Source organism: Mustela erminea, chromosome 4, assembly GCF_009829155.1.
Source record: "Mustela erminea isolate mMusErm1 chromosome 4, mMusErm1.Pri, whole genome shotgun sequence".
NCBI classification, from domain to species: domain Eukaryota; kingdom Metazoa; phylum Chordata; class Mammalia; order Carnivora; family Mustelidae; genus Mustela; species Mustela erminea.
The window spans coordinates 101,712,406-101,737,379 of record NC_045617.1 but is presented as its reverse complement, the minus strand read 5'-3'; the positions used below and the strand labels follow the sequence as shown (position 1 = coordinate 101,737,379).

Here is a 24,974-nt window from a genome sequence, read left to right as displayed (position 1 = left end):
TAAAAAAAAATAAAAGAAAATATCATTGTTAGGTCTTAACATATTCCAATATTGGGTCAAAGACAACAGCTCCAGAATCACCTGTGGGGTGGAAGGGTTTTTAGGAAATCTTCATGTTGAAGACGCTCCAGAAATTATTCCTGTGCTCACAAGTATTCACTGAGCACCTGTGTGTGGTGTGCTTGGCTAGATGCTGGAGATAAAATGGTAAGCAAGTGCAGCAATGGCCCCCTGAGACTTTCAGTTGAGTGAGTCTCGAGTAGTGATCACTTAGTCATATTAGTGAATGGGTGATACCGCCTACTGAGATTAGCCCAGTGGATTTACAAGTATAGAACTGTGAATGAGTCTGAACTACAGTCGTAAAGATCAGGAAGACGTGACTGGGGGAAAAAGTCAGGGGCAGGCATTTCAGACAAATGGAAGAGAATGGGCAAAGACTGTGGTGAAAGGGGTCTTCACACATTCCAGCAGGAGGCCAGGGAAGCAAGGCCAGTTTACTCAGAGATTGCTGTCCTTTGGTCACTCAAAGAGTCCAAAAAGTTTAAATCCAAATCTGGACTTTCAAATCATTTAAAATTATATTTTTCATGATAAGAGAATAGAACATAATTTATTTAATGATTTGTGAGTACTTTTTATCTATTTAAAAGTAGACCTAGTGGATTTACATTGTGCTCTTGCCCCACATCCTGCAATGTAAGTACCAGGCCCAGGGAAGGTAGTTTATAAAAGGATGATTAATTAGAGAGTGTGCCTTATTTAAGCTTTACTGCCTGTAGTTTTCTGCAGGCTCAGGCAATAGACACATTAGCTCTAGAGTTTGTCTTACTCCATCCTCTGCTGTATTACACTAAAGCCTTGTTTAAAAAATACAGAGTTAAGTAGAAGTTGGGTCTGACTTGGGTCTCTTGCAAAGGGGTTTATTGCTATAAGCAATAGGACCTCACAGTAGCATTGTTTTACCTCTATAACCAGATTTACAGCCTAAGAATAATACTCTAACCAATGTTGGTACTCCAAGGATTGCATATATGAAATGAGGTTGACAGCTACAAATTAAATTTATTACAGAGTTCATCTAGTGAAAGCTTCATGCTTCAGATCTTGACCTAGAAAAAGAGTTCTTGGTGTTATTGATGAGTTTCAGACATTTTCCCACTACATCTAGACTTTTCCATAGATTTTAATTACAATGCTGAATTTTAATTTTTTTTTACGAACAATTCAAATATTTTATATTGTAAGCTATTTTCCAATTATGACTTTGAGATTACCATTAAGGATTTTCAGAGTTCAAGCATCATAAAGGAAGACAGAGAAAAGCCCATATTTAAATAATCTTGCAAGAATTCTTACAATGTTAAACTACTGTACATTTATGGTCAGAAATGTGACTGGGAAATCAGTACTGTGGGGGTGAGCAGTCGTTTCTTCCCTGGTATGTGGCCCAAACAAGAAAAATTAAATTAGTGGTGTGTGCTTCTCCCAGTCTTCTCCTTGGGGAGATGCTTGAAATGTTTAACTAAACAACTCAAGAGATCTGTGAAATATGATCAGCCTTTTCATTCCTTACCCACTCATACCCCACTTGAAAATTCTGAAATTTCTCTCTTGTTTTTCATCTCTTCCCAAGAATATGTTATATTTTGGAGTTCCTTTCCCCTGATTTATTTCTCTTATATATTAATTTTACTTTAAATTATTTTGGTATTATTTATGGGGGGCATTGTGTTTGCTTTTGAACCTAAAATGAATATTTCACTTTTTTTTTTAAAGACTTCCCAATCCTTTATTTAAGTGTTAGGTTGTCTATAGCCTTTGTTGCTTTTCTTTATTTCTTTAATATTGTCTGATATGAAAATATTAAAATGGTTAAATGTGTTAGGCAAGCTGGCTTTGTGCATTTCAGCAATACTTAAAACAGATTTTCACCAGAGCTGGAGCATATTTGGCCTTGAGAAATAAAGTGACCCCCCCTGGCACCTTAGTTTTATTAACTGCAACCTCATGGAGAATCTACTTGTGACATTTCTCTGTAAATATGAATAACCAGATGCTTCAGCTCATTATTGCTTCATTCATTGCTACTGCTGATGTTCTCAACATGATATTATGATAGTGCTTCAAACAGAGCAGACAAACCCGATTCTGCGTACATCCATTTGTTGATTATCTACTTATCCATTTGTCTGACATAAAATTATTGAGTACCTAAACAGGGAAGACATGTTAAAGGGCAATATAATCTTAGAGACGGGCATAAGTAGCTAATTTCAGAAAAAGTAAAGTCCCCTAAATGCTAAAAATAGTGGTATCCTCAAGACACTCCAGGAAAATGGAAGAGAAAGGGTAAATTCCAAATGGGACAGAGCCTAAAGGTCTGTGGTTCAGGTAACTTTTAATCCAGGTCGGTGGAATAAAATTTTTTTAAAAAATGGAGATGAGAAGAGAGAGAGTTGTGGAAGTATGTGGAGTGGTGGTGAGATCAGGAAGAGGGAATTCATTCCTGGATGACGAAACAATGAGAGTAAATGCAGAGAATGGCAAAATGGCATGGTATAGTCTGGAAAAAGTCAATAGTTCAGAGTCGGCTAGAGCAACTTTCACGTCTAAAATATGACTGCAGATGCTATTAGGAAAGTGATTTGGAGGCAAATCATGGAGGGAAAATGAAATCTCACTTATGTAGAATATATTCTTGTTGCTTGATCACACGTCATAAAAGAACCAGACCTGCTGCTTTACTCAATCACAGCAACACCATCGTGATTACACGTTTGAATGAATGTCAGTTTCATGAGGTCATAGGATGTGTATTGCTCCTTCACAGTCGCGCCCTCTGTGTTTGGTATAATGTAAGTTGTGGGTAGGCATTAAAATTGCATATTGAATCATCACTGAATGAGTTTTCGATTTAAAAGACTTTTATACACCACCTGCCACTGAACACTTTACTCCTAGAAAACATTCCAAACTGTAACTTTTGGGTGATTATTAACCAAATCTGTTTGGTGTAACACAGGGGCAGAATTTTGTACCCAACTCACAGTAGAGTAGTTAAAGCGGTTTCAGTCATAAGGTGAGAAAATCAATGATATATATTATTAATTTTTGATTATCCTGCTCCTGCAAAAAAAAAAAAAAAAAAGGAAAGAGGCTGAAGTTTGTATTTTGGAAATCAAAACATTGCTGAAATCAAAAGTTGCATGATGATTCTTCAGAGGAACTGAAAAAAAAAATACCAGTTTATGAAGTACGTTTTTTTAGAAATTTAACAAATGAACTGCTGTGGATTTGGCAGGAGAGTCTAAGGATATTCTATTGATTTTCTTTTTTCATACAGAATAATTCTCCAAGCTCCACATGTCTGTTTCAGCAAAATAAAGCAAACATATGAGCAGGCTAACCAAAAAGAAACACTGCTGCTTCTTAACGGTCAAATCTGGAGATTCCAGACAAGTGGTTGGATCCACCACTTGTGCAAAATCAGTTTCAAAGTTCTCAAGTGTTCTCTCATGGTGGTTAATAAATCTCTGTGATTAGATAGTTACTTTTTTTTAAAGATTTTATTTATTTGTTTATTTGAGAGAGAGAGCATGAGAGGGGGTAGGTCAGAGGGAAAAGTGGACTTCCCGCTGAGCAGGAAACCCGATGCAGGACTTGATCCTGGGACTCCAGGGTCATCACCTGAGCCAAAGGCAGTCACTTAACCAACTGAGCCACCCAGGCACCCTAAGTACTCTTTTTTTTAAAGCAAATGAGTAGGCTTAGGTCTGTTTTATAATTTATTGTAAGATATTCAGCTCACCAAATTATAAAAAATTTATTAATTATCTGACTTATTAGGTCTTTATCAAGATTGATGATAAATCTATGGTATCATTATCCTTTATACATATATACATACACAGTTTATTACACAGATAGCAATTTAACTAAGCTTTTAAGGTTTAGAATTTCCCTCCAAACACTATAATTTCCCACTGTTTGATGCTTTATATAGTTTAAACCTTCCAAGTAAATTAATTCTTTTTTCAAACTTGGGTTTATAGAATAATTAGAGATGGAAAAACAAAGAGAGTATTTTTGGGTTCATTAGAATGTCTTTTAAAAAATCCTATGTTTTCAGACATTTTAGGTTTGGCAATACTCAGATTGAATTTTGCCAATGACTTTTTTTCTTTTCTGTTCAAACCCACTTATACGTCAAAGAAAATTCAATCCGTATGTTCCTGATTCATTTGTATTCAAGTCATCAAAATGTTGTTTTGTCAGACTATTGTTTAATGTCCAAGAAACATTATAAAGTTCTTTTTTTAAATAAGACTCTAATATCCATTTTTCTTTGAATGAAGTTGTGGCATAATCTTTAAGCATATCAGGGTAAAAATTAAGATTTATAGATAGATATTTCAAAGTTTCACTTAATTTTATAGCCGAATCAAGAAAACAGATTTCAGAGGTATTAAAATTTCAATTTAAATTCCATTGTAATTGATAATTAAATATAAGATAAATAAACTTATTATTATTGTTACAGATAAGAGAATGTAAAGTTTTGATTCTTATTTTTTGATATTTAATTTAATTTAATTTACTTAAGAAGGATAAATAAAGACAATAAGTAGCTCCAATCTGGAAATACAAATTCTAAGAAGAAATAATTAGGAAAACTAGATTCAAATCTTGGCTCTGACAAGGTAGTTCATATTATAGCCATAGCATTAATAAAATCAGTATAATAGTAATAACTTGCAAGGACAGTGTGAGACTGTAAGATAGCAATAAAAGGTCTTTATGCTGAATATCAGGGTGAAGAGAACATACAGAGACTTTGCACTTATTCCAGGGGGGACTCATTTAATTTAGAATCAATTTCTTTTTTTTCTTTTCTTCCTTTTCTTCTTTCTTTCCTTTTTTTTTTTTTGACTAAGGAGTTTGTACAGATGACTAGATGATTTAAAAGAGTTTTAGATAAATTTGCAAATGATAGTCCACTGGAAAAAGGCAGGATTGTTGATATGTTCTTAAACTTCGAGTTGGCAGCACAGTGTATAGACAGCTGTGTTATTAGGCTCATGTCTAATAACTTTGGCTAATAAAGTGATTATTGGTAGAAAACTTTTAGATTAGTCCTGTATGGGATGTGAAGTCAATAGAAATGAGCACTCAGAGACGAGGATCATGACTGACTGATTGCTTACATTGGTTAGATATTTATAGGTACCAGAGACTATCAAATTATCAATACTTAATGTAGTACCTTTCTTGAGTCCCAATCATCTTAGTAGAAAATGTAAATATTTGGGGGATAACTAATTGTTTCAATGAAAATAAGAGAAATAAGCTTTTAGTCACTCGATAGACTTATAAATGTAGGGATAACTGATTAAAGGCTGGTCTATTTTACCATCAGAATACATTTCCAGGAGTGCCTGGCTGGCTCACCTGGTTGAGCATCTGACTCTTGATTTCAGCTCTGGTCATGATCTGAGAGTCCTTAGATCAAGTCCCGTCTCCAGCTTTGCACTTGGCTCTGAGTATGCTTGAGATTCTCTTTCTCCCTCTCCTTCTGCCCCTCCCCCTAGCTGGTGCACGGATGCGCACGCTCTCTCTCTCCCTAAAATAAATAAATAAATCTTTAAAAAAGAAAAAGAAAAAATTTCTGACCCAAAGATGCTTTAGTATAAATTACTAGCATTTGGCTTCATAAGCTTATTAGCATCTAGATGGGTTCTTACAAAATTGTAGAATTACAAGCAGTATTTTAATGTTTGTAGAAGATGTGGGTAAAGAAATATTGGTAGTCTTTGCTAAAGAGTCTTTTCTAAATATATTATCCTGATATTTATAGCACATTGCGTAAAATCCCCATTATATAAATGCCATTTTCTATAAACTAATCGGAAGATGGAAGGTATCTTATGAGTTCATTGGAAGAACATCAGAGAAGATCTTCCCGAAAAGTCAAGGAAACAAATCATTGTCCCACGCTAGTCAGTAGTTATATTTCCAGACATCATAATGTGTCAAAATTAGAGCATTTTTTTCTGCTTGTTCATATACAAGTGTTATCTCTGTTCTACTTTTAGAAATTACACATATCAGAACTTTTCTCAAAGCAAATTTAATCTATTATTTTCACCATTATTGTGCAGACTTAAAAAAACACATTGACTTTACTTATTAGCACTATTAGATTGAAAGTGGGTATTTTTGAACTTTTATTACCCAGGGTTCTAACTTGTGGGTTTTTTGTTGTTGTTGTTTACTGCTTGAAATTAACAGCTGCCTCATGTACATTAATAATAAGGAATGGAATTAATCATTTTTTCTACAGCCTTGAGGTGTGTGCTAATTGCTCATTTTTCTTACTATGTGCAGAGTAATTTAACCTACTGATAAAAATCATCTTCAAAATTGCAGTGTCCTGTAATTTCTTTTAAATACGCTGTGTTAAAAATTGGGTTTTCCTAAAATTCCATGACATCTTTTGAATTAAAGAATATATATCCCTTTTTTTTTTAACTTTTCAAACTTCCAATTTTAAATTTTTTAAATTTAAACTTAATTAACATATAATATATTGTTAGTTTCAGAGGTAGAGATGAATGATTCATCAGTGTTGTGTAATTCCCAGTACTTATTACATCACATGCCCTCCTTAATGTCATCACCCAGTTACCCCATCCCCTAACTCCCCTCCTCTCTAGCAACCCTCAGTTTGTTTCCTATAGTTTAGAGTCTCTTATGGTTTGTCTCCCTCTCTGATTTTGTCTTGTTTTATTTTTCCTCTCTTTCCCTAAGATTCTCTGTTTTGTTTCTTAAATTCCACATATGAGTGAGGTTATATGCTAATTGTTTTCCTCTGGTTGATTTATTTCACCCAGCATAATACCCTCTAGTTACATCCAGAATATATATTCCTAATTAGGAAAATATATCCTAGTCCTCATGTCATTATATATTAAACAAACGTACAAGGTACTAACTTAAGATTCATTTACCTTTGTGGAATGCGAGTATGTTTATGTGAGGCAATTGAAGAGTTCTTAATGTAATATCCGCTTAAATTTAATGTCCTGGAATCTGCTTTCTTAAAATGGAAATATTTGGTTATATAAGTTTGTTGTGTTACCCTTAGGATTCCTAGGACAGTCGTTTTTACCTCAGGGGAAAAATCTGTAAATTAAGCCCCTGTGTTGTCAGATGACTATTTATCTGTGTCAAGGATCCGATGATCTATGTGGTTAGTTAATCTGAATATCAGCTGACATAGTGCTAATAAGTAGCAGAAGAAATTCAGAGATCAAGGGTGGTATTTTTCTTTTTGTCCTGCTGTTTTGACTGCAGTTTCCCATTATTTATCTAAGTTCAAAAAGTTGAATTATGTCTGCTTATCAGAGGATCTTTTAAACATTTTAAGATTTGATAATATTCTCTTCCCTTATCTGAACTTTATCTTATAAAGCAATTAAGTCACTTTTGTTCATAAAACCATATGGCTCCTGTTAGCTGAATTTATGATGATGACAATTGGTTTCAAATAAATAAATGAGTCTCCATATCCAAGAAATGGCAAGAATCACATATCTTGCTAAATGTTCTGAAAATAAGAAGGAACATATACTCCTATGATTTGTTCTAGGTAAATATTAGTATAAATGAAGTAGTTCTTTATGTACTGTTTAATGTTAAGGATAATTAGAGCAGACTTGCTTGACTTTTAGATGAATATGTAAGAATAAATTAGGAAGATAGCTGAATAATAGTTAACTTCAGATACTTACATAAATAAATAAGTAAAAATTGAACTTTTACTCCACAGTCCAGAAATTAAATCAATGTGGAAATTTAAAAAAGATAGCTGATTTAGGTACAAGGAAAAAAATGCCTAATAAACGGAAGTTGATGACTACAGAATAATTGTACTGTGAAGGAATGAGCTACATATGACTGGAAGAATCCACCATTTATTTGACATTTTCTGTAGGCATCATGAGATTTCATGAAATAATTTATCAGGTAATTGTAATTTATGAGCTTAGATTTATACTTCAACCTTATACATATATAAATATTATGTTCAAAGAGGGCGCAGTGAATAGAAATGTGCCATCTTAAAGGAGCTCAATATTAAATAGTTACATTCAAACCAAAACTCAAGATATATAAAATTAGAGATGGAGAAACTGGTAAGAGAAGCAAGAAATGTTAGACAGCTCATGAACTTTCTTTCTTTTGAGGTAACTGCGTGCATGCATGTGTGCCTGTGTGTGTGTGTAGAGAAAATATTCAGTCATAAACACATTCTCAAGGAGTCATGGAGGAATCAGATATAAGTTCATCGTTGATAATCTATAATTGTTAATTTCTAGAGTGGTCTTGTGACAGAATTTAGAAAGATTATACTTTCTTTTATTTTAAGGGCCACAGTAACATTTTCAGTATTGTAACAAAACATAAAAATCTAAATTTTTCTAGAATATTTTCTTTAAAGTGGCTTCTGTTTCTATCATATTTCTACAGAATTTCAAAAACATTAAAACATAAGTTTATCTATGGCAGTGTATTAGTTTCTAAGAATCATGCTTTGTATGAATCAAGTCATGGAGTGATATTTATAAGATGGCTAAAAGAAACAACTGCATTGGTCATTTTATGTGAATGTTTCAGAAAAGTTCCCATTGAGAAGAATTCCATATCTTTTTTACCATATCTTTATGGTAAAAATGACTAGATGTCTACTGAAAATAAATATGACATAATTTCTCTTGGGGTTTAAAAATCAGTATTGTTAATTTTCCAAACCCATGTAAGCTGTGACCTATGGGTTTTCTAACCCGTGTAATGTATTAAAGAACATCAGAGAACATATATCTTTCCTCTAGGCTTCAGAATTTTTTACTGTTTTCCCACTGCATAAAAATGAGCAAAATCAGCAATAAGCCTTTCATGACCAGGATAACTAAACGTAAATATTGGAGCACTGGTAAATTTGTGCTTTGTTCAACCCAAGACATTACTAATTCTCTTATTAGTCATATACAGTTTTCATGTATTTTCCAACTCACTCTATTTTTCAAAATTTACTTTCTATCTACATAAAAATCTGTTTTTTTTTAAAGATTTTATTATTTATTTGACAGAGATCACAAGTAGGCAGAGAGGCAGGCAGAGAGAGAGAGGAGGAAGCAGGCTCCCCACTGAGCAGAGATCCCAACGTGGGGCTCGATCCCAGAACCCTGGGATCATGACCGAAGCTGAAGGGAGAGGCTTTAACCCACTGAGCCACATAGGTGGCCCACAATCTGTTTTTTTAATATCCTGATTTTCACAGTGTTTTTTACTGACATCAATTATTCTTTCATGTTAATATTTTATTTAGTTCTTTATGATTAATCTGAGTTTTACTTCCTAGATACATCTTTAGTTCATTCTAGATAAATATTCAAACCATGCGTTTGCTGTGATGGTCAATTGCAATAATATTAATAACTAATGGAAACTAACATTTACTGAGAGCTTACTGAATGCCAGGCATTTTGCTAGCTCTTTAATGTCTACTTTATCTTCACGATTATCCTATTTTATACATGAGGAAACTCAGCCTTAGAAAGCTGAAGAATTTTTCCCATGAATCTAACAATGACTTATTTTCAGAGCCAGCTTTAATGTACTATGATTTTCACAAATTATACGAATTTTGTACAAATTCTAAACTGAAAAAATAAATGTATTTTTGGAGTTTCCAAATTTAAAAATACTATTAATAATGATCGTTATGGGACAAAGTTGAAGTTTGTGTTGGCTCTGTTGGGAGTCACTTTTGGGTTTTTGTATTTTCTGTCTGGAATTGAATTGTGATCTGCCCTACAAAAGGTAACAGCATTTTAACCATATTTTTTGTTTTCTAAATCTAACTACTTCAGCATTTCTTTCAGCCCCTTACATGATTATAGTTAATTTGATAAATTCATAAATTGAGAAGGTAACTTTTTCTCTGCCAGTGATTCACTTCAACATGTAATTAAATTAGCCAAATTTAATTTCTTTATTTTGAATTTAATAATGAACATCCCTTTCCCTTACATACAATGTCTTTCACTAATGTATTTTGATGGGTTCTCCTCCCATTTTCTCTCCCTTAATCCATATTCCCCATCATGGAATCCTCATATCAACCTTCCTCACCGCCCTTTTTAATTGCCAACGGGTGCTCAGGTTTGTGAAGCCAGGGTAGAGCAAAGTTGCCCTGAGGCCAGTCAAGCATGCGGTTTCCAGATTTATGAATTTATTATTTTATAAAAAGTTGGTGTGAAGTTAACCCTTTCTCCCATCTCACCTTCCCATCTTCCAGCATCAAAGCTGACAGTGAGTTGGTATTGTTTCAACCCTAAAGAGATCTTGGACTACCTGAATTGTGTTTTGGGAGCAACACATTGGGGTAATTCTTTCCTAAAAAATTTGAAGGAAAAAAAAAATCCTCTGTCAATGAAAGATGTTTTTAATTGTTCGTGTGTTTGTTTTGTTTTTTTTTTTCCCTGTAAGTTGAGCTTAATTGGGTGATGTGCTTTTCTAAAAACCTTGCCTTTTGACCAAAGTGATTAGAATGTAATTTGTAGATGTTTTCATTCTGCTGAAAATGAAGAATCATGATTCTGGTATCTTTTAAAATATTACATCTTTTTTTGATACCTATATTTTTTTCTCTGATCAGTATCCTGTATGGGCCCCTTGTAGCCTAATTTAGTCTTATATAAAAATTTGTAGAGAGAAAATGATTTTCTTTTATAAGTAGATATTGATTATGGAATATATTCAGTAATAAATGGAAAACCTCGAATATGCTTTTTTACCATGGCTCATATGTTTTAAAACTAGGTTTTAATGGCATTTTACTTTGTTTTAATTTATAGTATGTATATATTTCAGTGAGAGACACATGGTAATCATAATTTGCTTATCCAAATTTTAGCATCATAACTCAAAAACATACGTGAAGAAGAGTTTTGAAATCAATGATTTAAAGTAGGCAGAGACAAACAGGAGTTAGTTAGTCTTGCTTCATTATCTGGTGAAAGAAGTATTTTACCATTTTTTAGATTTCCCTTAATGAAAAGGGATATGGAAGTGTTTGGCTACATCTGTATTTCTGTTTTTGATTTTCCCTAATTCAGAACAGTAACTATGGATCACCGATCTTGCCAAACAAATGCCAATGTCAGGGACATATGCCAGTTTTTGTTGTTTCTTATATTCCCAATTCTAGACTCTAATTCTGGTTTAACTAGTGATCTGAGGGGTAAATATTTTCATGGTAATATTGATTTAGGGCCATGAAAAATATGAGATTCTCCTTATTCTCACCATGCACTGGAGTTAACTATGTCTTTGCCATTTTTCTTTCCATTGTGAGTTTAACTTATTGCTGGTCTGTATTTTTCAAAGACATATGTAAAAATAACAGCAGGATGGGTTTTGCATTATGAGCAGAGAAAACAGTGGGAAGAAAAGAGAAGCTTCAGTTGCTATAAGGCATGCTCAGGCACCATGTTCTGTGCTGCTGAGAATTAAACTTCAGCACACTTGGCATGGGCTCATGTGCAAGAGAGGAAAACCAAAAAAAGAGACACAAAAGTGTAGGACAACCAGGGCCTATAGTTGTGTCATAAGAGGTGATCAAAATTTGTAGAGGAAAATACCTCGTGAGGGAAATTACATATTCCAGCTCCTTAAAAATGCATGCTAATTTCTCTGTAGTATGACAAGTTTTTATTTGAATGGAATATAAACTGAGGACATCACCTGCCCTTCCATGGCTGGCAAGTCGTGTTGAATCTTTATTTTCTTGCTTACTAAGGAAAGTCCGACCTTGAACTTAACAAAAGCAGCGGCTATACCACTGTTCTTCCAGACACCATGTGTGTATCACTGACAGATCTGAGATGGATGGTTTTCCTCCAGTCTTCTCTAGGTGCAAAGCAGAAACTCAAGACAAAGCAACAGCCCCAACCAATCTTTAACAAAGGGGTACACTATGTACTTAAAGGAATAGCAGACTACTTCAAGGTTCACAGGGCTGAGTTAAAAATCTGATCCTTCTCTGAGTCTTATTTTATTCATTTTTAAAATGTAATCCTTGCTTTATTGTACAGAGTAAATACGAGGTATATGAATCTTCAATAGATGGCAGCTGTTTTGTTGTTACAAGTATTGAATGAGTTAAGCTTCTCAATTTCCACTTTTCTTGATCCTTTGGGAGGGCATTCTTATTACTACTTTTGGGTACCTTTATGTTTATATGTGGAGGTATTTACATGATTTCTCTCTGAAGGAATATAGCTGATAGAAATATAAAAGATTTACTTAGGCTACGAAATCAGATGTTGCTGCTGAGGGTGACCAAAAGGTACCACTCTTGGGACTCAGTTGTTACTTTGTATGCAGATGGCTCAGAGAGATGCTTTTCCTCTGGGGAACATCATGGCATCCTGGTGGTGTGACTGGTCATTTATGTGAGGCAGGCCAGTTTATATTTTTTGCCAGAGCCAGAGACATGAGAACCTGGTGAAGAAAAGTTCTGCTTTTGTTTCACTCAAATGTATGTTTTGTGATCCGGCGTTCATATGTGAAGGGAAGAGTTAAATGCCAAATGTCTTTACTCTTTTTTTCCCCCTCAAACGTAGACACTGACGATAGCATATGTATTTGGTATCTTAGTATCAGTTCTTCACTGCAGATTTTGGAGAATATCTTTTGCTCTCTTCATTCTCTTTGATCAGGTGTCCGAATAAGATTCCTCTTCATGTTGGTGGTATGGACTAGCCCAGAGATTCTGGAAGTGGCTTGTGATCATTTCACAGGTTCATTTATCAAACTGAAAAGAAAGATCAAACCTTTAACGAGCCATGCTTTTCTGTTATGGTAATAATTCTTTTGAATCATATATCATATAAGCTGGTCAAAAAGAGTGTTTCTTTTAGACACGCATCAGTTTCTTAAGTAACTGTATTAAGTTTATTTCAAAGACCACTTTCACCTCCTCTCGAGATAAAATGAAGTGTGAAATTAAATTAATTTTACTGCTATCAAACACATTAAAATGAGTTTGAATTCTAAAAGCTTTTTTCACTGGTATCTTAACACATCAAAAAAATATTTAAAGACTTTTGGGTGGATAGTCTGCTGAAACTCTGCCTTGTTAGAGTTTTACTTAAATCTATGATTTTGAAGGAAAGACGTGTGTGTGTGCACGCACGCATGCACACACTTTTTTTATTTTTAAAAGGCACATAATAACTGGAAAAAAGGCTAAAAATAATTCACCCTTTTCATGGTTTTGTGAAAAGAATGTTTCTGCTTTCTTAAAATAAATGAGGACTGTAAGACCAACTGCTAACCAATCTTTTGGGAGCATGTGACAGATGATGTCTGTAAAGCTTGTAGGGTCTCAGGGGAAAGGCACTATATATAAAGCAAAGAGCTATTAAAAAGTAAGTGCTTATGTGAAGGTAAACTGCAGTTCCTAGTTTGAGATTCATATTTCCGCCAGCTGAAAACAAGGCCTGAGTCAGAGACATTTGTTGGGCTCGTCAGACCTGAGACAGTAAGCCTCCTCATCTCGGAATGATGTCCCATGGAAGGAGACCGATCGTTTCCATCACCTCAGCTCCACTCTTGGTGCAATAAAACACTCGAGCATTCTGGATGGCTTCCACAACTAGGCACAAACCTGGCCCTGATCCTTAACGGTTCTTGGTCCCTCTTTCCCCAGGCCCTCCTTCCTAGGGTCTCTTGAGCTGCAGTTCTCAAGTTTTTGCATTCCCCTCCCCAGCCCATCATGCCTCCACTCACTGTGCCAATGCTTCTGACCAAATAATCTACTTTTTTCTTCTCATCTCCACCACTTTTTCAAGCTGCAGGGCACATTATAGTGCCTTCAACAAAATGTTTAGAAAAAATTTCAAGTCTTTAAAAGTTGTGGGATTTTTGTTCTTTGTTGTTGTTTTTGTTGTTGTTTTGAGAAAAGGAGGGGGACTGGGGGAGGAGCAGAGGGAGAGGGAGACAGAGAACCTTAATGAGGCTCCATGCCCAGTGTAAAGCCTGATGCGGGGTTTGATGGCACGACCGGAAGATCATGACCTGAGCAGAAACAAGTCAGAGGCTTAACTGACTGAGGCACCCAGGCACCCCCAAATTTCAACTCTTTAAAAAATTTCTTCCTCCTTTAACTTCTTTAACTTTCAGTCATCTCAGGTTTAAAGGAAAATGGAGTTCTTCTACTGCTGGTTTACCAGGAATGGTAACCACATTTCTTGTCTACAGATAATTTTCAACTCCTAGTTTATGTCACTGTGTCAGGATATGGTTCTCAGTTGTCCTCCGTGGAGTTCAGTCCTCTGATGTGTCTTTTTACTATCAGCCACAGAGTCCTATCCTATTTGCATATATTATGACATTTGTCCTTTTGTTTTTCATACCTTTTCATAATGAGTGTATAATTATAAATATATAATATTTAATATAAAATTAAGCGGTTATTTTTAACTTACTCTTTTAAATGTCAGTATAAAAAAGAGAATGGGAACATCTAGCAAAGGCATTACATGCAGAGCCCAGCCTGTAAAACAGAGTCTCAGAATTACTTTGAAGAATCAAAGATCTTACTACCTTGCATTCATTCTAAAGTTCAAAAGCTTTTCCAGAAGTCTCTTAACAATGAGTTTTCAGTATCACTGAAATAGTTTATAATCCCAGATTTTCCTTGCTTTTGTTTGAGGTTATAAGCAATGGAAACCATCTTGAAAATAAGAAAGTTCTGAGCACAAACATAAAATTCTGTTTGTGATACTTCAAATCTGTGTACTTATATCTGGCAATATGCCAGTGTTTTTACTATAAAACTAGAAACTATGGAAATGTTATCAAATTATAACAGAGTTGAAATTTATAGCTAGATTACAACCTGCTTAAGTTAATTTGAGTTTAAATGTATATGGAATTTAAATAGACAAAATCCTGTCTTCCCTACATTCCTTAAAATCTGATATAAAGATGATTTAGTCTGTATTCTTAGTAGAGAATTCTGCACATTTTAAATCATCTGTTTCTAAAAAGGGTAAAATTCCAGTATAATTTAGAGTCACAGAAACTATAATTTAAGAGCACCAGAATCAAATTTAATCACAGATTGAAAATAAATGCAGATCAGAAGGGTATGTGGATTGGAAACAATGCACTGGTTGTCTTTTATGAAATAGTCCATAAAGGATGCTGCAAGAGTCTTTTTCAAGATGAAGGAAAGGTAATTTAGGCACAAGTTCCATCCCAGGTGTTTTGGGTTAAGCAGTCAATTACTGTGGGTTTATAGGAGGAAAAAAACTGGAATTTATGCAAACATCTCAGAGCGATATCAACGTTTAGACTGATAAATCCTCAAATGCATGTTTTTCAAACTGTGTATTCTGCAGGAAACTAAATGCTCATATTTGGAACCACTTATCCTTATAGTATCAACATGCCTCCAAAGAGCTGTTTTATGTCAGAGCCTCCTTTAATAACCCTATTTTTAAAGAAATAAACATTTTCAAAGTCACATTTTCCAAAAGGAATGGTCTGAAATGCAAAACCAGTAGGTTTGGGATAGATCTTTTGTTTGCCATTCTACCTTCACGATGACTGTACATTTCAAATAGTTCGTTGTGCCCTTAGGCACATGTGAATACAATAACCTGACCCCCTTGCTTATACAAAGGCATGAGGGTCAGAGTGGCAGGTCTGGAAGTCTCCAATCTCCAGCTTCAGTTATGGCAAAATTGAGCAAGTTAGAGCCCCAGACTCAGATATTTCCCTCTTGATTTTTGGGTGAAAAGTGTAATCATTTCTTCAGAAGATATCATCCTAAGCCCATTTTTACTCACTCTGTAGTTAATGAAACTGAGGAATAATATCCACATATATTTGCTGTTCAAATTGTCTCTTTTCCCTTACACACCCTGGGGCATTGTTTTGAATTTATTCTTTCCTGGTTCTTTCTCGTGATGTTGTTCTATGCTCTGTGCTTGGTGAAATAAGCCTAGCAATGTTCTGGCTATGCCTAGGCCTGCCTAAATCCTAAGGGGATGAAGCCTGGGCCCAAGCTCGTCCCCCTTCTATTTAATATTCTTTTCATTACTAGACCCCATTTCCATTTTCACCATATAGTCAATCTTTAATCCTTCTATAGCTATAGGTTTTAGTTAGAAATCAACTGTAAGGATCCTCTTTGAAAAATAAAACCACAGTGATACATACATACGTATAATTTTCCCAAATCAAAATGTTTTAGGTAAGGCTTCTTTATACATTTGCAATATCTAAAGCACACTGTACATTTAATAATAAAATTCAACATACTCAAATCAATTTTATAAAAGACTCACTATTTTCAATACATGCAATATAGTCTTCCTGTTAACACTTTTAGCAAAAACAACTGCTCAGCCCTTCAAAAAGGCTTGGTCCTCGTAATCGGTACAGGTATATTGGGTCTGAAGGCACAGGAGCTCAAGACCAAGAGTGACTGAGCAAGAATTAACGTATGGAATCTTAATAGTCACCTCATTGCTGAAGTAAAAAGGAAACCAAAAGGAAACTTAATAATATCAAAAGTTATTTTAAAGGGAGTTCACGTTGGTTTGAAGACTACTTTGCTTCACACACAATATCCACCTTTGTAAAACCCAAGAAACCCATATTTGTAACATACATACATCTTTACAGTTTTCAGAACATAAACCTTTTAGAGCAGTATTATTTCTCCACAGATTAAAAATTACAGTATTGAAAGTCTTTAGAATGACAATAAAAGAAACTCTTGCAAACCCGGGGAAACTTGGAACTTGCGTTAAGTGCTTGTTTAACTATAAAAGGGGCAGTGTGTGTTGTAATGAATGGAAAACTCACTTTACCTCTATTCCATTTGCGAACATCTTGTAGCAACCTATTTTAGTATTAGAGAGATCATATATTAAAAATGATTTCTGCAGTCATGGATGTACACAAGTAAAAATTTAGTTCCTGTTAAATTAACACTTCATTAAAAAATCAAAATAAAAGCTCAACAAATACATTTTATGTTGTACTCCAAGAGAGAAAAAAATTATTTTTGAAGAACAGATCGCCAGTTATTCTATTCCATAACAGTCAAGTTTCTCAGTTCTTTTTTTTTTTTTTCTTTCGCTGAGCTCTCTGTCACTGGAAACATCTTAAACCAATTTCAAGTGCTGCACCTGAATAAATATGTTGTAAAAGTGTTTATGTATTGAAGTGGGTCAGTTCAAGGTATGGTATTTGGCTGGAACTTCTAATTTCTCTTTTTACAGCAAAAGGGCTGCCAGAAGGAGGAAGTCTGAGCTGAATTAATACATTTGTTACAGTGGAAGTAGAATGGAAACTGCTCTGACCACAAATCAAACTGCCTCTTTCATTTATGCCAGTGATAGAGTTTTTCTAAGAAATATAGACTCTGGCAGAGAGCCACTGTAAGTTTGCATTTAAAAGAGAAACCTATATGCTTATTTGTTTAAGGTTTACTGCCTTGATTATTTGGAAGTTCTTTCTTCGGTAGGACTGGGTACAGTGGCGTTTGTGAGGCAGATCCCGCCCGTTTTAATAATTGTGGGAACCAAATAAATTTCCCCCAATACGTTGTAGGACAATTGATGAGGCCACGGATGCGGCTTCGATCAGTACACACGCTTCCTTTTTTTCCTTTTTTTAACCAATACCTCCACATTTTAAATGTCCTTTAAGGACCTCTGTGTCCCTCCCAACAGCTGCACAGCCTCACATGACACGGTCTCATTTTCTGACGGTAGAAGGTCTCTGCACAATACAAGTATACACAAAAGTGTTTATGCTGCCAAAATAAATTTTGTTAAGAGCAAGAGTTTATTTGCTAAAATGCCATTGATGCCGTTTCAAGGACTTGTTTTCCTTTTCTTGCTTCTAAGGTGGGTCAGGTCTTATAATGGACTGAGGTTACTCCACAGTCTTTACTGAATAAATATTTTAAGAAAACATGCACATCTCTCAGGGGGCAAGGCAGAGTCAATCATGCACATATTTCAAACCACATTATATATGACTCTTAAAAGATTGGTAACTTCTGTATCTAGAGTAGAAACTTTGCATGAGTTTTTAGTAATTCTCAACTAAATTTACAACCTAAGGTTAAATAGTTCATCCTCCTTGGGTGATTTTCATGGAACTAGCTATCAGCCAATGAGAGAGATATATATATCTCAGGTAAAAATATATATAAATATATATATTTATAATATATAATATTATATATTATGAATAATAATATATAATATTGTATATTATGAATAATAATATATAATATATAAATATATAAACTATATGTGTATAATATAGCCACAGATATATATATATATTTTTTTTTAATTCAGTGTTTTTTTTTAATTAGAAGAACATAACTAGAGTGAATTGTAAAGAGGGGAAAATAGTAATACTTAACTTCTAGAGTATTTGTAGAACCAAATTAAATATTGCATGGCAAACACTTAGAAAAATACCTAGCACATACATAGCAAGTGCTCCAAATACCTTTGGCATTACTGTTAGTATTATTATTACTACACAATTGGAGAGGTTCTTTATTAACAACTACTTCTAGTCTCTAGGACACCTTGACTTCTAACGCATTGCTGTGCAGGCTCTGGTTGCAGTCATTCTCTGATACACAACCACATCAGCGGGCTCGGAAGGGTCTGGCATGCAGACTGGTTTAAAGACAAAAGTGAGTCTCCAAACTCACCTGGAACTTTTCTTTCTTAGTCTCTGGGCTTGGTTAACAAGTTTCAAAATCTCTTCAGTAAACATTCAGGTGTATCCAAAACTCAGAGAGGGAGGAACTCTGAAATTGCCCTGATTACTTCAAAATACTTGGCATTGAGAAAGAACTGGAATATAAAGCAAAACTCCATCTCCAGCAGGGCTTCTAGAATGACCTGTGATGTGAAGAGCTTTAAGTAGAGCATAGCTTTATAAAGTTTGCTGAGCACAGGCCAGAGGTGAAGGGGAAGGCTCTCAGCACTAATTAACACTTGAAAGGCTTGAAAATCTGAAGAAAGTAGAAACACCCAGGCAGCCATTCAGCTTTTATCACTTAGAGGAAAATTATAGAGTATTTAATGCAGAAGAGTCCATAGCTAATATTTTTGAAATTGTTATTTAATGTGGACATTTCCAGGCTGATGGTAATCAAGCCTTTCCGTCTGAAATATTGCTGACTTCCAGGTCTGAGAAGGATCAGTTAGTTAGTGAAGGCAGCCTGAGGGCATTCTGTGGTGAAGAATGATGCAAAATGTAAGACCGAGCATGGATAATTGTCTGTACCGGCAAACTTTCCATGTTTATAAAAATCTTTGGCCTGCAAGGAAAACATTCTGATAATGTTTTCAAAAATAATGTTCCTTTTTCAAAGCACCCTCAGAATTCATTCACGTCAGGTAAACCTTCTTTCTTTCTCGTAAACCAAGTGCTTGCGCTTTCTGTTCCAGGACGCAGTATCAATGTAAAATCCGCGGGTCTTGTGGGAAGACACGGGCCTCAGTCCAAACAACCGTTCATGGTGGCCTTCTTCAAGGCAAGCGAGGTACTCCTTCGATCCGTGAGAGCCGCTAACAAACGGAAAAATCAAAACCGCAATAAATCCAGCTCTCATCAGGACTCCTCCAGAATGTCCAGCGTTGGAGGTAAGATTAAGCCGAAGCAACGGTTGTGCACAGAGAGTTATGGGGTCATATGTTGCAAATCAAGTAGCCACAGTAAATCTACCCTCTGGATATACCTTCATTTGGTCTATTAAATCATCTGGCAATGTTTCGAACATCCTTAGAATGTTTCATCAGTGAATCACTCAGTAATTCATTTCAAAATAAGTATGACTTGCCTTTGTATGTTGAAAGATTCAGTTCAAATTAAAATCAAGCTGGAGGTAATAAAATTATGAAATGGCTACATCAACAAAGTCTAGTCAAAACTCAACTACACAACTCACTGAGCTGACTTCCCTGGGGCCTCTCAGACGTGGTTGGGCAACCAGGTAACTCAACAAAAAAAGATTTCTTCAGTACTTAAGATGACAGATGTGAAGCATGCAGTTTCCATTCTCTCTGACAATAAAAGCAGCCGAGATTATATGGAAATTGAGGTATCATTTACATTTCCATTAATTATTTGGAAGACTATTCTCTAGATAATCTGCTTTGTGTGTGTATATATACATACACACCTATGTATAAAACCTAGTAACAAAATATTACAGATGCACAATGATCCCAACATGCTTGCAATTTAATCCATCAACTGATAGAAAAGGAGATAAAAGTACAGTCGACCTGAATGAATCCAACTGCCAAAATCTGAAGTTACAGAATCATTTTATTTATACCAGTAAGTACCTTGTTTAGTCCAGGCTGCAAACAGACTTTCATAAGCTGTTCTTAGATGAAAATGATGGCTGTTTTATTCCAAGAAATTTTCTTTATCTCCAAAAAGTAAATCTGTTTGAAGGGGAAAATTTATCCTGGAACATCCCAACTTAGTACAATATGTTTGTTCATTTGAAAAATATGTGTTCTGTGTTAATGGCCACCATATGCAGTGTATTGCCAGGCCCAATGGATGTGCTGGTGAACAAAACAGACGTGATCCCTGTGTATGGTATTCAAGCAAATTAGAATGCTTTACCCTTCCAAAAAGACACATTCAGGCAGTATTTACCATTATTCCTGAAATCTTCATTCCCCGCACCCCCCCGGTCCCGCCCCGGCACTTGAAACTGATAAATCATACTATAATTTTTTTATTACTCAAATATGTATGAGTGCTGGGTAAGAATGATTCTAAATAAAACTATATACATATCTATATGTGTATGTGTGTGTGTATATATATATATATTTTGCATGCACCTGGGACTTTCAGCAAAAATACCAAATTGGAATTCATTGGAATCTTCCTAAAATATGGGCACCAGGGCAATCGTGTTAGAAGTCTATTTGATATATTTAGTAACAGAAATGAGGAAGATTTCTATATGAAATTAGATTATACTGAATTACATGCTATATATAGAGTAATATTATAAAGTAGTTTTCCTGAACAAATAAGTTTAACTGTATTTCTCATGTGAAAGTAAAACATGATATTAGTGCCTTGTTACAAAGCTATTTTATAAAGATCTTCACAAGGTATTTAGCTTGGCAAAAATTATAATTGCTGAATATGAAAGATGGAGAAAAATAACTTTCTAAGACCTTTTCTTCCTTATAAATACTAGCCTGTCAAAGTTGTATATTTTTCTTTTCATGTAGAATGGTTCTGAAATTGGTTGAAATGTTTTTAATTTGATGTAACAGACTGCATTAAGAAAAAGGTTTGTTAAACCATGAATAGAAGAGTGAATAATTTTTGAGGAAATTACAAAGGGAAAAGTGTAAGTCGCATACTTATTATTAGAGCGCCTAAGGACTGTGGCAATGGCGTTCCAGAGACTGAAATCATCAAAGTCCTTTTCCCTATTGGTGAACTCTATTTATCTTCTCTCTCTAACCACAAGAAACAAATGTACTTCTATAACTAGAGATGAATAAAACACATGGAGCAGAAATCATGTAACTTTTCACCAGTTTCCTAACACCATTTAGAGTACAAAATTTATTCTACTCTAGACTGATATTTTCTTTTTAAAAAGTTTGTCATTGGCAGCCATTTCTGTGAAATAGGTGGTAGATAGTTTTGGAGCATGATCATATTTTGGTACTAAGAAAGAAAGTAGCTGGTTTGTGTCTATAAGACGTAACCTTTCAATAGGTAGTAATCAAGGAGCTGGGAAAAGGTCTCCAAGGATTTGGCCTAACAGACAGGGGTTTAAGGAAAGGGAATGCTAATATAAACAAAAAATTTGATACTTAGGAAACTTGAAATGCCAGTGAAATTTTAAAATTATTCAAATATAAATAATAAATGCTGTAATAGTACCAAGCCTTTATAATAAAATACTGTTTGAAGACTACAGGGCTAAGAGAGAAGCCAGTGGGGGGGAAGAAAGTTGTATTAGATGTTTGCATGATTACATTTTTTTCTGTATGTGCCAAATGTCGAAAGTCTCAGCTCAGGAGAATTAAAATCCAGGTCATTTTTGCTTTCTATACCCAATTTTTTCCCTATTTCAGAGTCTTACCTTCCAGCTTCTCAATGATCCTTTGTTCTTCTATACTCCTATGGAAAATCTTAGAACAATGTCTAGCACAAAATAGGAAATGGTTAAATAAATTAATGTATCCACTGAATGGAAAAAATGAAATTCTTCTTTCAGATGAATATGCACAGAAAAAGTGTCCCCAGATTTTTTGCAGAAACTGTCCCTCGTTGTTCCTCTTCAGATATTTGGCAAGGAGACTGAGCAAACACATTGTGTGAGATATTGCCTCTTTCAAGAGGAGGCAGTACAGTGGATGTTTATTTGAATTTGGGTAGGGAGGAAAGGATATGGTGGTGATAGCTAATGTTTTAGTTAGCTTAAAAAGGCTTTAGGTACCTGGGTGATAAGGTCTTAAAGAACCTACTGAGAGCAAGATACTCTTCTAAGGACTAGATGAGTGCTGAAAAGAACAGAGTACTAAGAATTTGGAAGAATTAATAAGACAAATGGCAAGTCCTAGTTTGCTGTAGAATTGCTTGTAAAGATTGCTGACTGTGTGCTGGATATTAGGGACTTTTGAAGGTGAATCCAATCCTTAGTGGCCCTGCCTGACACCATGTGATTTCTTAGGCCAAGTCTTTCCAAGAGTCATTAAAATGGAAACATTCTCTACTTACTTTCAACTCTGATAGGTAATGTCTTTTGCCTAATATAGACAATGTAAACTCATATCTCTTGGACAAACAGATGTTAATCAAAATCAAAAAGAATAATTATAACTACTTCTTTAGAATGTTTTATATCATATAATTAATACATATTTTCATTATTTAAAGATAATAAAATCATCAATAAAACTAAAGTTCTCTCTTGCACACCTAAATCCTTTTGTGATAGGTTACTTGGATACACTTATATCAACATAGTACCTATACTCGCAAATCTTTACCTCCATATATATATATATATATATATATATATATATATCTTTTGGAGAATGTATTTTATTATGTGTGTTTAATCACATAAATGATATATTGTATGTATTTTTAAGGACTTTTTTTTGACAGACAGAGATTACAGGTAGGCAGAGAGGCAGGCAGAGAGAGAGAGAGAGAGGAAGGGAAGCAGGCTCCCTGCTGAGCAGAAAGCCAGATGCGGGTCTTGATCCCAAGACTCTGGGATCATGACCTGAGCTGAAGGCAGAGGCTTTAACCCACTGAGCCACCCAGGCACCCCTTTAAGGACTATTTTTTTAAAGCAATTTTCAGTTCTCAACAAGATTGAGAGGAAATTACAAAGATTTCCCATATACCCCTGTCTCACACTGCCTAGCCTCCCCCATTATCAACATTACTCATGAGAATAGTGCTTTCTTACTAAGGATGAATCACAAGGATGTATCTATAATTGTCCAAGTGCATAGTTTACATTAGGGTTCACTCTTGGTGTTTACATTCTGTGGGTTTAGACAAATATTTAATGACATGTATCCATCATTGTGGTATCATACAGAGTACTGCCCTCAAAACCCTCTTTCCTCTGACTCTTCATCCCTCCCTCCCCTTAGCAACCACTGAACTTTTTATTATCCTCATAGTTTTGACTTACAGGAATATAATAGAGTTGGTTTTATGGATTTTTTTTAAACAAGATATCTCAGCCATCTTTCAAATTGAGTGACCTCATTCTTTTTAACCGTTGCAATATAGTCAACAGCGCTTGTATCAGAGTTTATTTGGTCACGCCACTCTTAAAAGACATTTTGGTTGTTTCCAAATAGGGGCTCTCAAGGTGAAGGCTGAAGTGAAAATCTTACAAGATGGCACGTGTGAGAATGTTTCTGATACACTTGATTTCTATAATAATTAACACTAAAAACTGTTATTTGTGCCCTGAATCCTACAAAAGTTTTGGAAATCCCTCCTAAAACAGCAATTTTGGTGTCTATATTATCTATTTGTACATTTATTTACCTATCATCTATTTCATTTTGTCAGTTAGTCCTGGGTCCACTACTTACTATTTGTATAATGTTGGACAACATGTCACCTTTCCCTGCCTCCGTGTCTTCATCTGTAAAATGAGATTATTAATAGTATTTTCTCCCTAGGATGAGATTACATGAGTTGTGAGGATTAAATGAATTAATATTTGTAAAGAACTAAGAACAGTAGGGTATGTTTATTTCATGTTAGCCATTAACATTGTTACTTCTGAAATGAATCCATGTGGTTTGGTTTTTCAGAAATGGTACATAAAGAGTTTAGACTCTTACATCTGAAAAAAGTAGAACTTCTCTTCACAGAAAGTACCAATACTCCTGGTCACTTAATTGGAATTTCTTGGTCTTTGAGACTTCAGAAGAAAGAAGGATGTTTGAAATTTTAACTGATTTGGCCAATCTACCTGAGCAACTAATTATATAATATAAAATAAATGTATCAATAGGCATTAATGCTTTGTGTCTCTTGCCAAATCTCTGTCTAGAGAGAATCCTTAGAATATGTTTGGGCATGATTTACTGTAAAAAAGATTTATTCAGTATTAAATAAGTACCCTTTGTGTGATATGCACAGTATTAACTATACACTGAGAAAAGATGGATAGCTGAGCATCTTGCTTCTTAAAAAAATACTCCCACAGACAATAGGAAAGACATGAGTGTTAGTAATTATTAAGAGGTCAATTCTATTAGAATAGGTGTAGAGTACTGAATAATAGGAAAGATAGAGCACCTAAGCAGCCCTGG

General features: G+C 34.8%; 1 protein-coding gene across 2 annotated transcripts in view; it reads left to right on the top strand.

The window, feature by feature from the left end:
* BMP5 (bone morphogenetic protein 5) overlaps nucleotides 1–24,974 on the top strand; it is a 114,511-nt gene that overhangs the window by 77,351 nt on the left and 12,186 nt on the right. For both annotated transcript variants that reach the window (XM_032340298.1, XM_032340299.1), the window contains exon 4: nucleotides 19,575–19,769. In XM_032340298.1, coding sequence (XP_032196189.1) covers nucleotides 19,575–19,769 — 195 coding nt within the window. The remainder of the gene's footprint in view (nucleotides 1–19,574; nucleotides 19,770–24,974) is intronic.